At 37.3% G+C, this 17,169-nt stretch overlaps 1 protein-coding gene across 1 annotated transcript in view; it reads left to right on the top strand.

Annotated features, from left to right (window-relative positions):
• Positions 1 to 17,169, top strand: part of SOX6 (SRY-box transcription factor 6) — a 544,947-nt gene that overhangs the window by 367,671 nt on the left and 160,107 nt on the right. Inside the window, exons 9-10 of the mRNA XM_007956810.1 lie at positions 10,550 to 10,699; positions 16,519 to 16,702. Coding sequence (XP_007955001.1) covers positions 10,550 to 10,699; positions 16,519 to 16,702 — 334 coding nt within the window. The remainder of the gene's footprint in view (positions 1 to 10,549; positions 10,700 to 16,518; positions 16,703 to 17,169) is intronic.

Genomic DNA, 17,169 nt, shown 5'->3' with positions numbered 1-17,169 from the left:
CGAACCCAGGAGAGAGGTGGTGGGTGCTTTGGGAGGAACAATTGGTGAAAGGGCTGGAGGGAGGCAGCATGTCTGGCCTTGTAGGAATAGGCCTTGGGTTACTGCTGGTAATCCTGTTTTCCTCTTGTAAGGTTAGAGGAGGTCGGAACATGTGCCCTCCTTGCCGTTTTTGCAGGATATCATTGAGAAGAATGGGAATTCCAGAACACTTAATTGTGCTCATGAGAAACCTGTACATAGACCAGGAGGCTGTTATTCAAACAGAACAAGAGGACATTACATGGTTTAGAATCAAGAAGGAAGTGCATTGGGGTTGTATCCTTTCACCATACTTATTCAATCTCTATGCTGAGCAAATAATCCGAGAATCTGGACTATATGAAGAAGAACGTGGCATCAAGATTGGAGGAAGAATCATTAACAAGCTGTGATACGCTGATGACACAACTTTGCTTGCTGAAAGTGAGGATGGCTTGAAGCACTTACTGATGAAGATTGAAGAATACAGTTTGCAGTATGGATTATATCTCAGTATATATTAAAAAAAAAAAATCCTCATAACTGGACCAATAAGCAGCATCACAATAAATGAAGAAAAGATTGAAGTTGTCAAAGACTTCACATTGCTTGGTTCTACAATCAACGCCAAAGGAAGCAGCAGTCAGGATATCAGACAATGTATAGCACTGGGCAAATTGTCTGCAAGGGACCCCTTTCAAGTGCTGAAGAGCAAAGATATCTCCTTGAGGACTTAGGTGCACCTGAACCAAAACCAAAAAACCAAACTCACTGCTGTTGAGTTGGATCCCACTCATAGTGACCACTCCTTGGGTTTCTAAGGCAGTATCACTACGGAAGTAGATTGCCCAAACTTCCTTTCAAACAGTGGATGGTGGTTTGAACCGCCAGGCTTCTGATTAGCAGTCAAATGCCTTAGGCACTATGCCACCAGAGCTCCTTGCCTGACTCAAGCCATGGTACTTTTAATTGCCTCATATGCATGTGAGAGCTGGACAATGAATAGGGAAGATCAAAGAAGAGTTGATGCTTTTGAGTTGTGGTGTTAGCGAAGAATCCTGAAAGTACCATGGACTGCTAAAAGAACTAACAAATCTGTCCTGGAGGAAGTACAGCTGGAATGCTCCTTGGAAGTGAGATTGGCCAAACTTTGTCTTACATACTTTGGTCATGTTGTCAGAAGGGACCATTCACTAGAGAAGGATGTCATGCTTGGTAAGGTGGAGGGTTGACAAAAGAGGGGGAGACCCTCAACGAGGTGGATTGACACAGTGACAGTGGCAATGGGCTCAAGGATAGCAAAGATTGTGGAGCTGGCGCAGGACTGGGCAATGTTTTGTTCTGTTGTGCGTAAGGGTTGCTACGAGTCAGAGGACTCAACAGCATCTAACAACAACAATGTACTGTTAATCCTTCTTTCTCCATTTGACAATTGTGAAATGCTATTTTAGAAGGGTAAGACATCTGGAAATGCTATTTTCTATTTGAGTACTCAGTATAGCAGCCATATCAAAATCTCTCTTCTCCTTAGATGATGATATTTATGTGGTAGCTAGGAAAAAGAAATGGGTTTAATTGTGATTCATTGTACAATTTTAAATAATTTAATTTTACCATACATAAAACTGAAAAAGCTTTAAAGCAAGACTATTCTAAAATGGTCTAATTCATATCTTATGTAGTTATTTGAACATTAAATGAAATAATAACTATAAAATACCTAGCACAGTGCCTAAATTAATGTTCAATGTAGATTTATTGAAGGAGCTCTGGTGGTGCAGTGCCTAAGGCATTTGACTACTAACCAGAAGGTTGGTGGTTCAAACGCTCTACCTGCTCCATGACAGGAAGATGGGACAATCCGTTTCTGTAAAGATTTACTGCCTCATAAACCCAATAGGGGTGCTATGAGTCAGAATCGACTCGATGATGGTGAGTTTGGTTTTGGGTTTTATAGGTTTACTGAGTTAACACAGAAATGAATGGGTGATAGTTGGATGACTGATTGACTGATTATATAAATGTGTGAAAATCATGGGATTTGGGGAAAAAGAAGATCAATCTTGAACCTTTCTTCTGTGATACTCTTCATTGGAAACCATATATGATTTTTATCATAGAAACAGGCATAAAATATATATATATATATATATATTATACATTATGGTTAATATAGATATTGTGACACTGATCAGATAATTTTACATCAATTTGACTATTTTGAGGGTAAAACACGGCTCTTTCCAAATACAGCAGTGACACAGTACATTTCTTAGGCCCTGCTCCCAACCAGTGCATGTACTTGCACTAGCAAACACTCAAGAATTACAAAGGCTGGTGTTGAGTCTGAGGAGACATATTGCTTCGTGTTGAGTCTATGAGGGGTTAGTTATTAAAGTGTCAGTAAAACTCAGTGTAAGGTATATGTATCTTTTAGGCTAGTCTCAGTACACAGAACTCTAGAAACACTATGAAAGGTATCTGTGGACTTGCCAAATCTTCAAAGATTTTCTTAATCCAATTTATTTAAAAGGTCGGTCATTGAATCAGTGGTAAAGCATGAAAAGATTCCATGTTTCTTGGTTTTAGTTAATCCCTCTTTCTAAATCCCTTTCTTCTTGAGATAAAGCCTACAATTATTAATGTGGTCCATATGACTAGCCTCTTCTCATGCCACTCTACTGTGACTTAACAGTCTTGCCACATCAATCTTTTCTAAGTTCTAAAACTTTACCTTCATTAACACCTCAGATCCATAATACTTTCTGTTTCTTCTTTCTGGAATGTTCTTTATCAATGTGGATAATTTTTATTCATTTAAAATCGTATTTCCTTAAGGAAACTAGCTGACCTTTCAGATTACGTTAAACCCCTTTGTTAGATGGTCTCTTGACTTCTGTACTTTCCTCTCTCAGCACTACTCTAACCATTGTGTCATAGTTACTTATCTGAGTACTTATTTTATATTGGTTTTCCCTGGTAGCACCTTTGAGGCAGAGCTCATTTCTGCATTACTTGTTGTACCTCCAGTCTTTAGCATAGTGTTTAGTTAATAAGAAGCATTTAATAAAAATCTATCATTAAACAAATTCATATGTGCTGGAAATGAGCTTGGAAAGTGTAGACATTGACTTTAATATACCCATTTCTAATTTAAATGTATCCTGGTAATGGTTGAGTGAAAGTCAGGAGATCTGGGTTGTTCTTCTAGCTCCAGTATTAACTAATGACATGATCTTGGGTCAATTACTTTTCCTCTCTAGACCTAAGTCTATCTGTAGAATGAGAAGGTCAGATTAGACTAAATGATCTGTTAGGGCCCTTTCAGTTTTATATGCTAAGTATGTGGTTGTTCCGCTTACCAAAATTTTAATGCTGGCTACTTTATAGAAACTGAACTAATAATAAAAATGGGACTTTTTAAGACCATAAAATAAAGTAAAAGCATTTCTTTAAATGCTCCTATAAGATTAATAATTTTATAATTTTGAAGAACATTAGCTAGCTTTGTTTTCTCAAGTATGTATTTCATGTCCTTTATATATCCTGAATAAAGAAATAATTCAAAATATCCCAAATAATCACTATGCATTTTTCAAAGCATAAATAGAAAAATTTGTATTTACAAGACAGTCATCACCAAAGTTTAAATGTTTAGGGGACTTTGGTTAAGCCTTTTATAAGCTTTATTACTATTATTTAAACTTCAACTCTGCTTGAGAATGAATATTCATATTACCATCATTATGACTGTAAATTATGATCTAAGAATGACATTTTTGTACAACCTGATGCAATAGTCAACCAGAGTTTTTAGCCTTTTCTTTCATAAACCATTAGAGTACAAAAAGACTTTCTGATTAAAGCTATTTATTTTACTTTATATCTTTCAAAAAAGGATGTAGTAACAATTAGAGAAATTTTAAGTTTGTAAGTAACTGAACTGAAAAGAAAAATTGATACTGTAATATTGTTGTTTGCTGTCAAGTCAATTTCTCCTAAAAAATAGTGGCCCAATAGGACAGAGTAGAACTGCCCTGTAGGGTTTCCAAGGCTGTAATCTTTATGGGAACAGATTGCTAGGTTTTTTGTCCTGAAGAGCCACTGGTGGCCTTGAACCTCCAACCTTTCTGTTAGCAGTTGAACACTAAACCATTTTGCCACCAGGGCTGAATTACTTCTCAAATAGAATACTTTGTGTTAGAAATGCAAAATGTAAGATAAATCAGTAAAGCTAGCAGTTATTCAGCAGCTATCTAGTCAACATTTCAACATTATTTTAGAGTAATTTCTTTTGAAATAATATAATTTAACTTGGAATGAATTTATTTTCCTTTATTTTTAAAACTCAACACCATAAAATTATTCATTACATACATAATATATATAATAATATACCACTTTGTTGCCTCATTTGTAAAGAATATCTCTCCATCTTAATATCCAGTTATTTTATATAGTATACCAATTAATTCAGAAAATATTGATTCAATATCTTATTTGAAAAGGTACTGTGGTAGTTCAGCTGGGCCTGGTTGAGTGGCTGGGCAGCTGGATGTAGTATTCCCCATGATGAGACTGGCAATCAACTCCATGGTGGGAACCCCCACAAGCAGATGAGTAGCTGCCTTTGGGATATGGTCTGCTTCCTGTATAAAAGCAGAAGCCTTGGGGAATGGTCTCTAGCACTTGGACCCTGCATGTAGCCATGCCATTGTTCAGCAGCCTGCCATGCTCTGCCAACCTTGGGACTTACAATGGACTTAACTTAATGGTTTTCCATGTAGTTTGGTAACATCAGGACTGTGCCTTTTTACTTGTCAACCTTGGGCTTCTCAGCCTCAGTCGCCAGCAGCTGTCTGAGTGAAGAAACACCTCTAGCTCCAGTGGACCGGGAGCTGGAAGCAGAGCTGGGCCCCAAGGTTGAGAGGCTTTCACCCAGCCCCTGGAGCCTGGCACTTTGAACTAGGGATTTAAAGCCTCCAAACTGTAAAAAGAATAAACTCCTATCCATTAAGGTCATTCCATTTGTGGTATATATTCCTGTCAGAGTGGCACTAGGTAACCAGAACAGGTACCATTCTTGGTGCTAGGCATTCAAACATAACTTGATTAATTGTACCTTTAATAAGTTTACAATCTATCAAGCATGGTAAGACCTAAGTACAGAACTAAACACAAAGTTTATAAATAGACACCACAATAAAGCTGCAAATCAAGTGTTAAGAATCTCTGTCATACATCTCTTCAGAACCATAAGCTTGATCCAAGACTTTTATCTCTGAATCTTCTTCAGCTTGTACACAAAGCTTGTACATAGAACATATTCAATTGATGTTACTTAGAAAATAAGCTCTGTCTGTGAAATTGTTTTATGAACTTCTTATTCAATAAATGACATTCTTATTATCTAAGTCACATCTAAAGTTTTCTGTCTGAGAACCATAATAAAAACCAAACTCATTGCTGTCAAGTCAATTCTGACACATGACGAAACCACGTATCAGAACTGCTACATTGAGTTTTCTTAGCTGTAATCCTTAAGGAAACAGATTTCCAAGTTTTTCTTTCATATTGCTGCTGCGTGAATTTGAACTGGCAATCTTTAGATTAGTAGTCGAGTACAAACTGCTTGTGCTGCCCAGGGAGAAAACCATGATAATTTTTTCTAAAACTGTATGTTTTGTTAGGTACAATATGAACGTTTTCACTTTTCTGAGTGCCTTCTATCTTTTCTTTGGACTTCATTTTCTGATTTTCATTTAAAGACTTATTCTACTAGAACTTATCTGATATCCTACTGTCCAGTTTATCTAGCTCTGTAAGTTTTATGGAATGTGACTGTATTTTCCCTGCCTCTAACGTATCAGTAATCACAACCCACAAGAACCAGCTCTGAGGAATCTTAGAGTTTATAGGGTAAGCTCTCTTAGGTACAACACACTGGGAAGGGGTATAAAATAAATGATTATCAAAACTTTACAGGCAGCAGTTAGCACTACTCTGCTTCTCAAAAAACAACTGTTTTATTCCATCAATCTGAAGGATTATTGGAGTTAGACAGCTTTTTAATGGATAGATTTGTCTCCAAAGTCTTGTTTCTCTGTTTTTTCCCACCTAGTTGATATTCCTTGAAGAACTCAAGATTGAGTAAAATTGACATTCTTTTGATCTTTTGAATTATTTATTTAAAAGAAAGCATAAATGATGTCTAAGGACTCTCTCAACCCTAGGTTTTCATGATGGTTTAATATTTAGTAGTAGGTCATGTTGGTCATGATACTCAAAAACCATCTAGTCAGTTGCCATCTAGTCAGTTCTGACTCATACAAACCCCTATTGGGTTTCCAAGTCTTTCCACTTGACTGCTAACCAGAAGGCTGGTTGTTCAAACCCACTAGCCACTCCTCGGAAGGAAGATGGGGCAATCTACTTCCGTAGTGATAGTGCCTCAGAAACCCAAGGAGGGGTGGCTATGAGTCGAGTCCAACTCGACGGCACATAACAACAACAACAAACAACAACAACAACAAATCTTTATAGAAGCAGACTGCCTCATCTGTCTTCTGTGGAGCAGCTGGAGAGTTCAAACCACCAACCTTTTGGCTAGCAGCCAAATGCCTTAACCACTACACCACTGAGCTCCTTAATCAGGATACTAGTCACTCTGTCAAACCTTACTTTCACTCTCAACCATCATCCCTCTATCAGTATAAAACTTTTCCATTTATTTAATCCAAACAAAATTTTTTATAAACTTCACTTGCCCTCACCATCCAGTTTAAAGACACCTGGCTGAATTTCAAAGGAAAAAGATACAAAAGAATAAAAAAATAAACAAAAAAGACAACTTCTTTTTGCCCTAACCTCTAGCAGTTTGACTGATGCTTACTTGTGAATTTTTCTTGCCACTGAGTCATTGCACATACAAAATTATGAAACTTTAATTTCTTTAGAGACTTGTTATATTAGAAAAATTGTTCCAAAGAAAGCAACAATCATGACATAAGCACATCTGGCTCTTGCAAATTATTCTTTATTAAGCTTTCATTTAATTACATGTGCTGAAAGGTCTGTTTTTGATTACTGTAATTTTTTTCATTTGTCCATCTGAATGATAGCAATGCTGGAAATTCTATATAAACCACCTGTTTTTTCTCTCTTACTAATATGACAAAGTTTGGGCTGTTTTGTCTGTGGCTGATGAACTAGGAAGTTTTTCTTTATTATGATAGAAATGTGACTATCAAGGTAATAGTTTAGTCTTAATAATAAGAAGAAAATAAAATAATTAAAAGGCATTTTAGGCATTAAGTAGTGTTAAGATTGAAGTATTTGACTTCTGGTTAACCATAGCAGATTAACACATTCAGTTGTTTCTAGTTTCACCCAAAACCTAATAAATTGACACTTAAGGAACATAGATGTAAACGTTCAAGTACAAATAAACCAAAAACCAAACTCCCTGCTATCAATTCAATCCTGACTCATAGCAACCCCTCCTTGGGTTTTCCAAGACAGTATGTCTACGGCGGTAGATTGCCCAGTCTTTCTTCTGAGGAGTGACTGGTGGGTTTGAACTGCCAGACTTCTGGTTAGCAGTCAGATGCCTTAGGCACTACACCACCAGAGCTTCCTTCAAGTACAAATAGTGGAGAGAAAAATATTTTGGAAAATGGGAAATGGTTCGATTTGTAACTGTCTTAGCAAAACAGAGAAAATTGATCCCTAAGACTTAAAAGGGAGCTCTGGTAGCATAGTGGCTAAGACACTTGCCTGCTAACCAGATGGCTGGCAGTTCAAACCCACCAGCCACTCCTCGGAAGGAAGGTTGGACAATCCTACTTCTGTAGTGATACTGCCTCGGAAACCCAAGGAGGGGTCGCTATGAGTTGGGTTTGACTCGACGGCACATAACAACAACAACAAGACTTAAAAGTATAAAGCCAAAAAGAATCAAGCACAATTGGGAGCTGAGCCTTTGAGATGCTTAGGAACTGAAGGCACATGTATCATTGAAGGCAGGTGTAAGAGGTACAAATATAATAGTAGCTGAAAATAGATATAAGGAATTTTAGAACCCCGTGTCATCCAGGTAACTACCATCTCCAGTTCCCACTCACTTCCCCAGTACACAACCTAAGAGAAGAATGGATGTTTATTCTCTTGAGACATTGAACTTTAGAGGTTTTGGTCTTAGGGACATAAGGTATAGCTGAGCATAAGGGATGGCATCATTTTGAAATAGCTGAGAGTGAGTGATGGTGCCATTTTGAAAACAAATAGGCTACATGGATAAACTAGACAGACCCACAGCTGCCTTCTACTTAGCTCAGTGAATGTTAACACAGAAGCCTGTACCAGAACCAAATCAGAAATTAAAAAAAAAAAGCTTTCTGGTGAAATAATCTAGGCCTAAAAGAAATGACCTACAGAGATTGACATTTGTGGGCTGCCAATGAAATAGTTGACACTCTGCATCATTACCTTATATCGAAGCTACTAGTCAATAAGTCTTCCTCTATTCTCAGACGTTCCAGTCTTTTGATTACATTACTCATATGTGAATAAGCAGTTAAGGAACACCAGTTATTTTAGAAAAGCTTCTAATATGAAAAAGCTCAAAAACCCTGGAAGAAAAGAGAGATAACAGTGCACAGAATAGAAAAATATTCAAAACAACCTCAAACCTATAATTCATTGTATCAAACAGAGAAGAAAACAAGATGCTATAAAAAGAAATAATCAGCATGGGGGAAATATGTAGAAGAAAACTCAAAATAATTTAAAAAAAAGGCCAGGCATACTGGTCTGATAGAGACCGGTAAAACTCCGAGATGATGGCCCTTTCTCACTCCCTAAGCCTGGAACTGAACTTTCTCCTATGGGTCAACTTTCACTCCAACAGTACACAGGCCTATAAGGTGAAGAGTAACACCAAGGAAGTATGCACTCTTTGGAACAGGCTCAAAGGGCCAGCATTTGCCCAGGGATAAGCTCAGAAGACAGGAAGGAAGAGGAAAGAAGGATGAATGGAAACGATAAACACAGGGAGGAAGTGGGAAGAGTGCTGTTGCATTGGGGGAATTGCAATCAATGGCATGAATCAAAACGTGTTTGAATTGTTGAATGCAAAACCAATTTGCTCTGTAGACTTTCACCCAAATCACGATAAAAAGTTTTAAATATTAATAAATAAAAATGAAAATGTTGAGAAAGAAAATCACAGTTCACTAAGTGCTTCAACTGTGAGTAGTATATCCATAGAATAATATAAAATAGTAAATATTGTTTCATTTTTAATTTTGTGATATTAACATTAAGAAATTGGGGAGGGAAGTATGAGAGCAGCATGATGAAGTAAGAAGGGTAAATTTTCATCTTCCTTCATAAGAAGTCAGTGGATCAGGATAGGATAGTATATAATAGGATATAAACATTTAGAAATAAGAAGAAAGATACCAGTAATAACAATTAAATGAATTTAAGGAGATTGTCTCCATAAAGCAGGGACTGAGATAGGGAGGAATGGAGCTGGAAAATCAAGGCCATCACGCCTTACTATAGATGTTGTGCACTGTTGGTGATGACCATGCTAGGTCTGTGTTTTGTTTGCTTTTATGCCTTATAGTACTATTACACTTGTAATACTATGTACAAGAATTACTTTGATAAAAATTAAAATTATGTAAAAAGAGAGTGCCCTACTTGTCTTTCAATCTTTGGCCATATCATATAAATCAACATTTTGGGGCTGACAGTTTTAAGATTTATATTGTCAGGTTGTCTGCTTATCATTTCTCAGGGATGAGAAACCCTTTAAATCTTAGCACACAGAATGAATAAGATCATCATTGGTTTGTTAAAGAGGAACCAGGGAGATCTGCTGAGAATCAAATGGGCAGCTCCTGTGCTGGAAAAAAAAGGTTGATATTTCTTCTCCACTAATCTGACCATTTTCTCTTGAGGATTGTGTTATATGGTGCCTAGAAATAAGGTCCTGAAAAATGAGTGACTCTCTTTGGGTCTCAGGGATCTTGAGGGCAGCACTCTTAGAATGACCAGCTTCTCCAGAAAATTTGGTCAGTACTAAATAAGAAAGGTGTGGATCTTGCAGGATATCTTTTCCCTAGAAAAGCTCAGGTTAGTTTCTTAGGTCATGGAAATTAATATTATATAAGTGGTCATACCAAAATTATTAAAGCACATTTATAAAGACAATCACCAAAAAGGATTTTTTAAAGACCATTTAGTCAAATTCCTTTTTGTATAATTGAAAAAATTGAGTTCTAGAGAGAGATCAAGTCCTTTATCTAGGGTCATAAAATTATTTCTAGAAGAACTGGGGAGAACCACAGCTTCACTGTTCTTTCTTTTATATTACATGGTCTCTCTTATTTTCCTCTTTAAAAAATCACAAAAGAGAACAAGACTGTCAGAGAAATAATTATCTAACAATATGGCAAGTTTTTTTGAAACTCCATTTCAGCTGCATTTAAAGAGATCAATGTTTGTCTTCCCTGTTTTGCAGCAGCTCTATGCCGCTCAGCTGGCCAGCATGCAGGTGTCACCTGGAGCAAAGATGCCATCAACTCCACAGCCACCAAACACAGCAGGGGCAGTCTCACCTACTGGGATAAAAAATGAAAAGAGAGGGACCAGCCCTGTAACTCAAGTTAAGGTACTTGCTTTGCAGGATTGTGGAAACGTTTTGGAAAATAGCATCACAAGAAATGTAGTGAACCAGTCTGTGTTGGGAATAAACAGCAGGAAGCATAGCAACATAAAAAGGAACACCAAAATGCTCCTCTTTATGGTAAATGTCATGACTGAGCATTGAGAAACAGGTGTTTCCCTTTTGATAACAATAGTGCCATATTGTGAGATCTTTACCTAAATCTGCAAACTTACTTCTCAAGAGTTTTTCCCTTTGGATTCTGGCTTTTATTTTTTAATGTTTATTGGCATAAATGGCTCCAGTTTTATCATAGCCAGTCTTTATCACAGACTTGTGACACTTCTCTCCAAATTCTTTAAACAGGTGGGGAGTCCACTTATAGTACCAGAGGATCTCAATACCTCTTTTTAGATTTAAAAAAGGTGGACAAGGAAGAATCCAATGCTAGACCATATATATATATATGATCTAGCATTACATACACACACACACACACACACATACACATATAGTTGTTGATGAAAGCCTTTCCTTAAACAATATTTATAAATGTGGGCTCTGAGTAATGAATGGTGTCATTACTTATTCCTACTTTTGATGATACACAGTTGTGATAGGATAAAGAGGCTATCCCAGGTTAGAGGTAGAACATTAACAAATGCCTTTCTTCACTTATTTTCAGCGTCTTGAAACTAGGCAACCAGGAGTAGACAGAAAAACATTGGTGTGCCATTCCAACTTTCTGCTGCAGCTGGTGCCCATAGGTGGTGCCAGTTGCTTTTTTTATGATTGTCTTTGTTTCCTACATTGAATTACTAAATACAGACAATTCAAAGAAATGTATATATATATAATTGTCTTATCTACTTGGAGGGATATGCTAAGTACAGACATTTTTATTGTAACATACTGAAAGTACTCCATTTGGAGACATTTTACAATTATTTGATCTTCACGTAGGAAACATCGAGGCCAACAAAACTCAGCTCTGGATACTACAAAACCAATGGAGTTGTTTTATTTCCTAAATTTGTAAATATGAATTTTGAGATTTTAGAAAGTCTTTTAAAAATATAGATCCCAAACACCAAAGATTAAAAAAAGTGAACATCGTTAAAAGAGTTCTGCTTCTGTCCTTATTCAAATAACTTAATGTCACTGAGGCTTTTAGACTTTTCCAAAGAAATCAGTGAACATTTATGTTTGTCATTAGAAATATTGAGATATGACAATATACAGTTTATATTTCATAAGGCAGCAATACTTATGTAAATACTAGTTTGTCCAAACAATATGTGTTTGTGTAAAAGGGTCAGAATACTACAACTCAAACCAAGGTACTTTGTTTAATCATAGTTGTTAGAGTATGAGTATATCAAACGCCAGTGACTTGAACTATTGAGTATTAAATATTTTAATGTGAAAATAGTCACTTTGTAAGTAAGTTGGCCAAATGGAACTGTACCAAACCAAGTCTTTACTGGATGAGTAAAATGTTCCCTGGTTAAATTCAAGTTTATATCTGCTTTTACCATTCCAGCTTTGTGGGCCAACTGAATTTTATTACTCACTTGACCACATGTAAATTCTTAGGGAATGCTATATGTAATTTGACTTGACTTTATTTTTATGTTGATAACAAAGGAAACATTTCTTATACTTATTAGATTGTACACTGTATGTGTGGATAAACATATATAGACCAAGACACAGCAAATGTTTTAAATAAATGCAAATTATATTCCTTGCCTGTTATTGATGAAGTTCTGAGAATAATCTCATAGTTTGTTAATTGAAATAATTATAGTCACCAAAATCTCTCTCATGTTTCTCTTTATATTCATTGCTTTGCCTCATTTTAAATTCAAACGTAACATGGGATCATAGTCTGAAAGTAACAAAAATAAGCTCAATTGATCTTATGTCCCTTCTTTTCCCTGGAATGCTTAACTACTATAAATGTCAAACCCAGAAGTCGTACACCTCTGCTCAAAGTCCACTTGTACCATTTTTACTGGCTGTGCCACCTTGGGCAAGTTATTTATCTTTTGGCCTTAGTTTTCTCCTCTGCAAAGGCAGAGTTAATATCATTACGGGTCTTAAGTGAGGTAATATACCTATAGCATATATAGTGAGTAATATACCTATAGCATCTATAAATGTGATGGTGATGGTGATGGTGGTGGTGGTGATGATGATGATGATGATGGTGATGATGATAAAGGTGGTGGTAGTGATAATGGTGGTTGTGATTGAAATATGTATATATATAGTTGAGTGCTAAGAGAGATCCTGGGAGCTCTGGTAGCATAGTGGCCAAGACACTTGCCTGCTAACCAGACGGCTGGCGGTTCAAACCCACCAGCCACTCCTCGGAAGGAAAGTTGGGCAATCCTACTTCTGTAGTGATACTGCCTTGGAAACCCAAGGAGGGGTCGCTATGAGTCGGGGCCGACTCGACGGCACATAACAACAACAACAACAAGAGAGATCCTAACTAACACCTAGAGGACTTCCACTTTCAACAATAATAGAGGAACGGAGAGATAAGATTTACCCCCTGGCTTAACTCAGACAAAATATATAACAAGATGGTTTTCAAACTCTTGACACCAGGTCAGTTGATAGCTGAAAGAAGGGAAACAGATGAAGTGAACATTACAATTATTTCCACTTACTTTCTGTTGGGGGTTTCTGGCAACAGTGCAGGGAGGGATACCCATACAGAGCTTGACAATGTTCCCGTGTAGAAGAAACAGTGTTCAGAGGTTATGGATGCTGAGTGGATAGAATCTGCAAGGCAGAATACCAGAGGAGAGAGCTGTACACAGAGTGAAAGAGATTGCTGAAGATCTGCTGAAAATTCCCTTGAGTCTTTAGCTGAATACTGATGCACAACTGCAAATGAGCAAACTAGTTGAGGCCAGGGAATAAACACTACAATGTAGCAGTCAGAAAACTGCAAAATTCACTAATGACTGGAAATAGCTTTTATTCCTGGTAACCAGAGTAGAATGATCTTCTAATGTTTGAGCATCAAGTAGAGTTTCCAGAAGGGTATTACCTCAATAGTGAAACCAAATAGACTAATAGCTATCCTGGGCCTGCATAACAAAGCTTAAAAGTCAACCTATTGTTGTTGCAAGCTGCTGTAGCATTGGCTTCTAACTCATGGTGACTCCATGTGTTTCAGGGTCAAACTACTTCATAGAGTTTTCTTGACTGTAATCTTTACAGAAGCAGTTCTCCAGGCCTTCTCCTCTTCAGAGCCACTGACTGGCTGAGCTTAAACCACCAACTTTTAGGTTAGCTGCAATCTCAAACCATTTGTGCCACTGGGCTCCTAAAAAACCAAAACCAGAGCTGGTTCTGACTCATAACGACCGCCATTGGGTTTCTGAGGGTATAAATCTTTATGCAAGTAGATCGCCCCATCTTCTTTCCATGGAGCAGCTGGTGGATTTGAACTGCTGATAGCAACCAAACGCCTTATCCACTATGCCACCAGAGCTCCCTGGGCTCCAAATGGAACCTTACAACGAATGGATTGTTCTGCATCTCAGAACAAAGCCCAAAAATGTTTAAAGGAATACATAAAACTTAAAACTCGACCCACCAATGTAAAATTCACAGTATGTGGCATCCATTCAGTAATTATCAGGCTTGCAAAAAAGTCAGACAATATGAACAAAAGTGAGGAGAAACATCAATCAATGTAAACAGACCCCAAAATGACACAGTTGGTAAAATTAGTAGATAAGGTAGTCAAAACAGCTATTGTAAGAGACTCTAGCCATAGCCAAATGAGAAGATAGGAGAATCTGAAAATGGCCCCCATAAAACTGTGAAATAAATAAATAAGCAACAACAGAAAACCCCCACCATTTCAGGGCTCTGGCAATTGACCACAGGCATCCAAATATGTGAGAAACATTTATGCTTCTTTTATGTAAGAATAGTGGGAGTCTGTGCCACTCCTCGGAAGGAAGGTCAGGCAAACCCAAGGAGGGGTCACTATGAGTTGGGTCGGACTTGACGGCAGTGTGTTTGTTTTGGTGTGTGTGTGTGTGTGTGTGTGTGTGTATGGCGTGACTGAAGGAGCCCTAATGGCACAGTAATTAAAACACTTGGCTGCTAAACAAAAGGTTGGTGGTTTGAACCCACCAGCTGGTCCATGGGAGAAAGATGCGGCAATCCGCTTCTATAAAGATTGTAAACTTTATAGAGCAGTTCTGCTCTGTCCTACAGGGTCGCTATGTATCATAGTCCACTCAGTGGCAAGGGGTTTGATCTGGTTTAGGGCATGATTACGTTATCAAACAAATAACTTATTTTCTCTGGAAGTTTTGTAGAAAAGGGGTCTGGAATTTGGGGTCCAATAAACTAGAATTTAAATTCTGCCCCTCCACTTACTGTATGGCTTTGGAAAAGTGATTTTATTACTCTAACCCCCCAGTTTCTTATTTGTAAATTTAGATTAATAACCCCAACTTCGTAGTTATTGATGATTAAATGAGCTTATATATGTTAAAATGCTGAGCACAGTGCTGGGTACATAATGGTCCCTCTCTGCATTTTATTTTTGTTTTCTCTTTCCAATCCTCCTTCTCAAGTATTATTTTCTAGTTTCCCTTTTTGTCTCCCATTAATCAACAGTCCTTAGTACTGGAAAAGACTTTGGAGATCATCTAGGATCAGGCCCTCATTTTACAGATGAAGAAACTGAGCAGCCCCAGAGAAATCTGATGTTTATCAAGGGGGGAATGTTCTGTTTCCAAGCTCTTCTATGTGTTTCAAACAATGACACTGAAAACAAATTCTCTGTGACTTCTCAGAAGCAAAATGGGAGTTAACATTTGCTGAGAATTTTATTTCAGAGCACAATAATGCTCATCTTAAAACTGAACATTTAAATGAATTTGCTCATATTACAACTGAATTTCTAAAATGATGGAAATGTTGTTATGGGTGTTTTATAGCAGGAGAAATGAGACAAAATAAGGCTGGGAGCTTAGTTTTCAAGCTCCTGGTTGAAATAGAGTTATAGGCCAGATATTTGAATACTGTGCTTAGTGAAGAAGGACATGCTGTCTTGAAATAGAAATTCTGTAAATATATGTAGCAGAGGATATGAAGAGACATCACTTTAAACATGAAAAATAAATTGCATATAGCATGGTATGTAAAACATAATTATAATGTGTGCTTTCCCTTTGCAAAAATTAATCTTAAACGTGAATTGGGACCAGAATGTAGACCATAAAGAGTGCCCACACCCAGAAAGCCACATAGAAGCTGAGCTGTGGCGTACGGCTTCCTGGGCAGGGACCCAGGAGATCAGAAGAAGGCTTTCCATGTTTCCATTTTTAAAGTCCTTGCAATTGTTTGATTTAAAATATATATTAAAAAATTAGCTGTGGAGCCTATTTATAGTTCCAGGAACTTTTCAGAGAGAGTAACACAAAAGCACTACAGAGCTGCTGAAATTTTAAATAATTCTTTATAAATGCCCTAGGTTAATTTAGATCCCTGAAAACACATTAGGAAATTAAGCTGTAATGTGAGCTAATTCAGATTTTAATTTGGCAAAAAGAATGATCCAACGACACAGTTAATGTAAATAGAAGCATAACACAGGGAAATTAATGAGGTTTCCTTCCGATGAATCTTCAAGGAGGTAGATAATTAGCTTCTTTTGTTATTATTGTAGGAGAATGTGGCATTGTCTCTGAGGTGTAAAATAACTGTGGCTTACTAAGTGATAATGTGCTTCATTTGTCTTTTTTTTTTTTTAAATAATTATTTATGCTAAACTCTTGTAGGATGAAGCAGCAGCACAGCCACTGAATCTCTCGTCCCGACCCAAGACGGCTGAGCCTGTTAAGTCCCCGACATCACCTACCCAGAGCCTCTTCCCAGCCAGCAAAACCAGTCCAGTAAATCTGCCAAACAAAAGCAGCATCCCCAGCCCCATTGGAGGAAGCTTGGGAAGAGGATCCTCTTTAGGTAAATGGAAAGGTCAACACCAGGAAGAGACTTATGAATTAGGTAAAAGAAAGCAAACTCGTTTAGTGATGTCTAAACCTTGTTTCCAAAGTGGTACTGAATTAATACTCTTATCTTTTCTACTGAAGCATAACCCAGTTTAGTATCTTGGGTAGTTTTAGGACTTATCCAAAAGATCATCATATAAATCCTGCTTGGATGGACAATTATTTCTATAATGGCTTCTTTCCCTTGTGAGTTAGATCTAGTAAACCATAGCCAGGAATTTCTGTGTTTGGGCAGTGCCTCCTCACTGAAGTTAGCTCTAGACAGACGAGAGTGATCATGAACCTTCCAGTGGCCTAAGGACCTAGCCCCAAATCTGCCTGTCAAAAGTCCAAAATTTCTTTGAAATTTAATATTTTATTTTTGAAGTATATATGAATTTTACGTCTTATCCTCTGGTAGCATAGTGGCTAAGGCACTTG

This window comes from Orycteropus afer, unplaced genomic scaffold (assembly GCF_000298275.1).
Source record: "Orycteropus afer afer isolate SDZICR_OR568_19922 unplaced genomic scaffold, OryAfe1.0 scaffold00014, whole genome shotgun sequence".
NCBI lineage: Eukaryota > Metazoa > Chordata > Mammalia > Tubulidentata > Orycteropodidae > Orycteropus > Orycteropus afer.
Note: the sequence above shows the minus strand (reverse complement) of the source record. Positions and strands in the feature narration are given on the sequence as shown.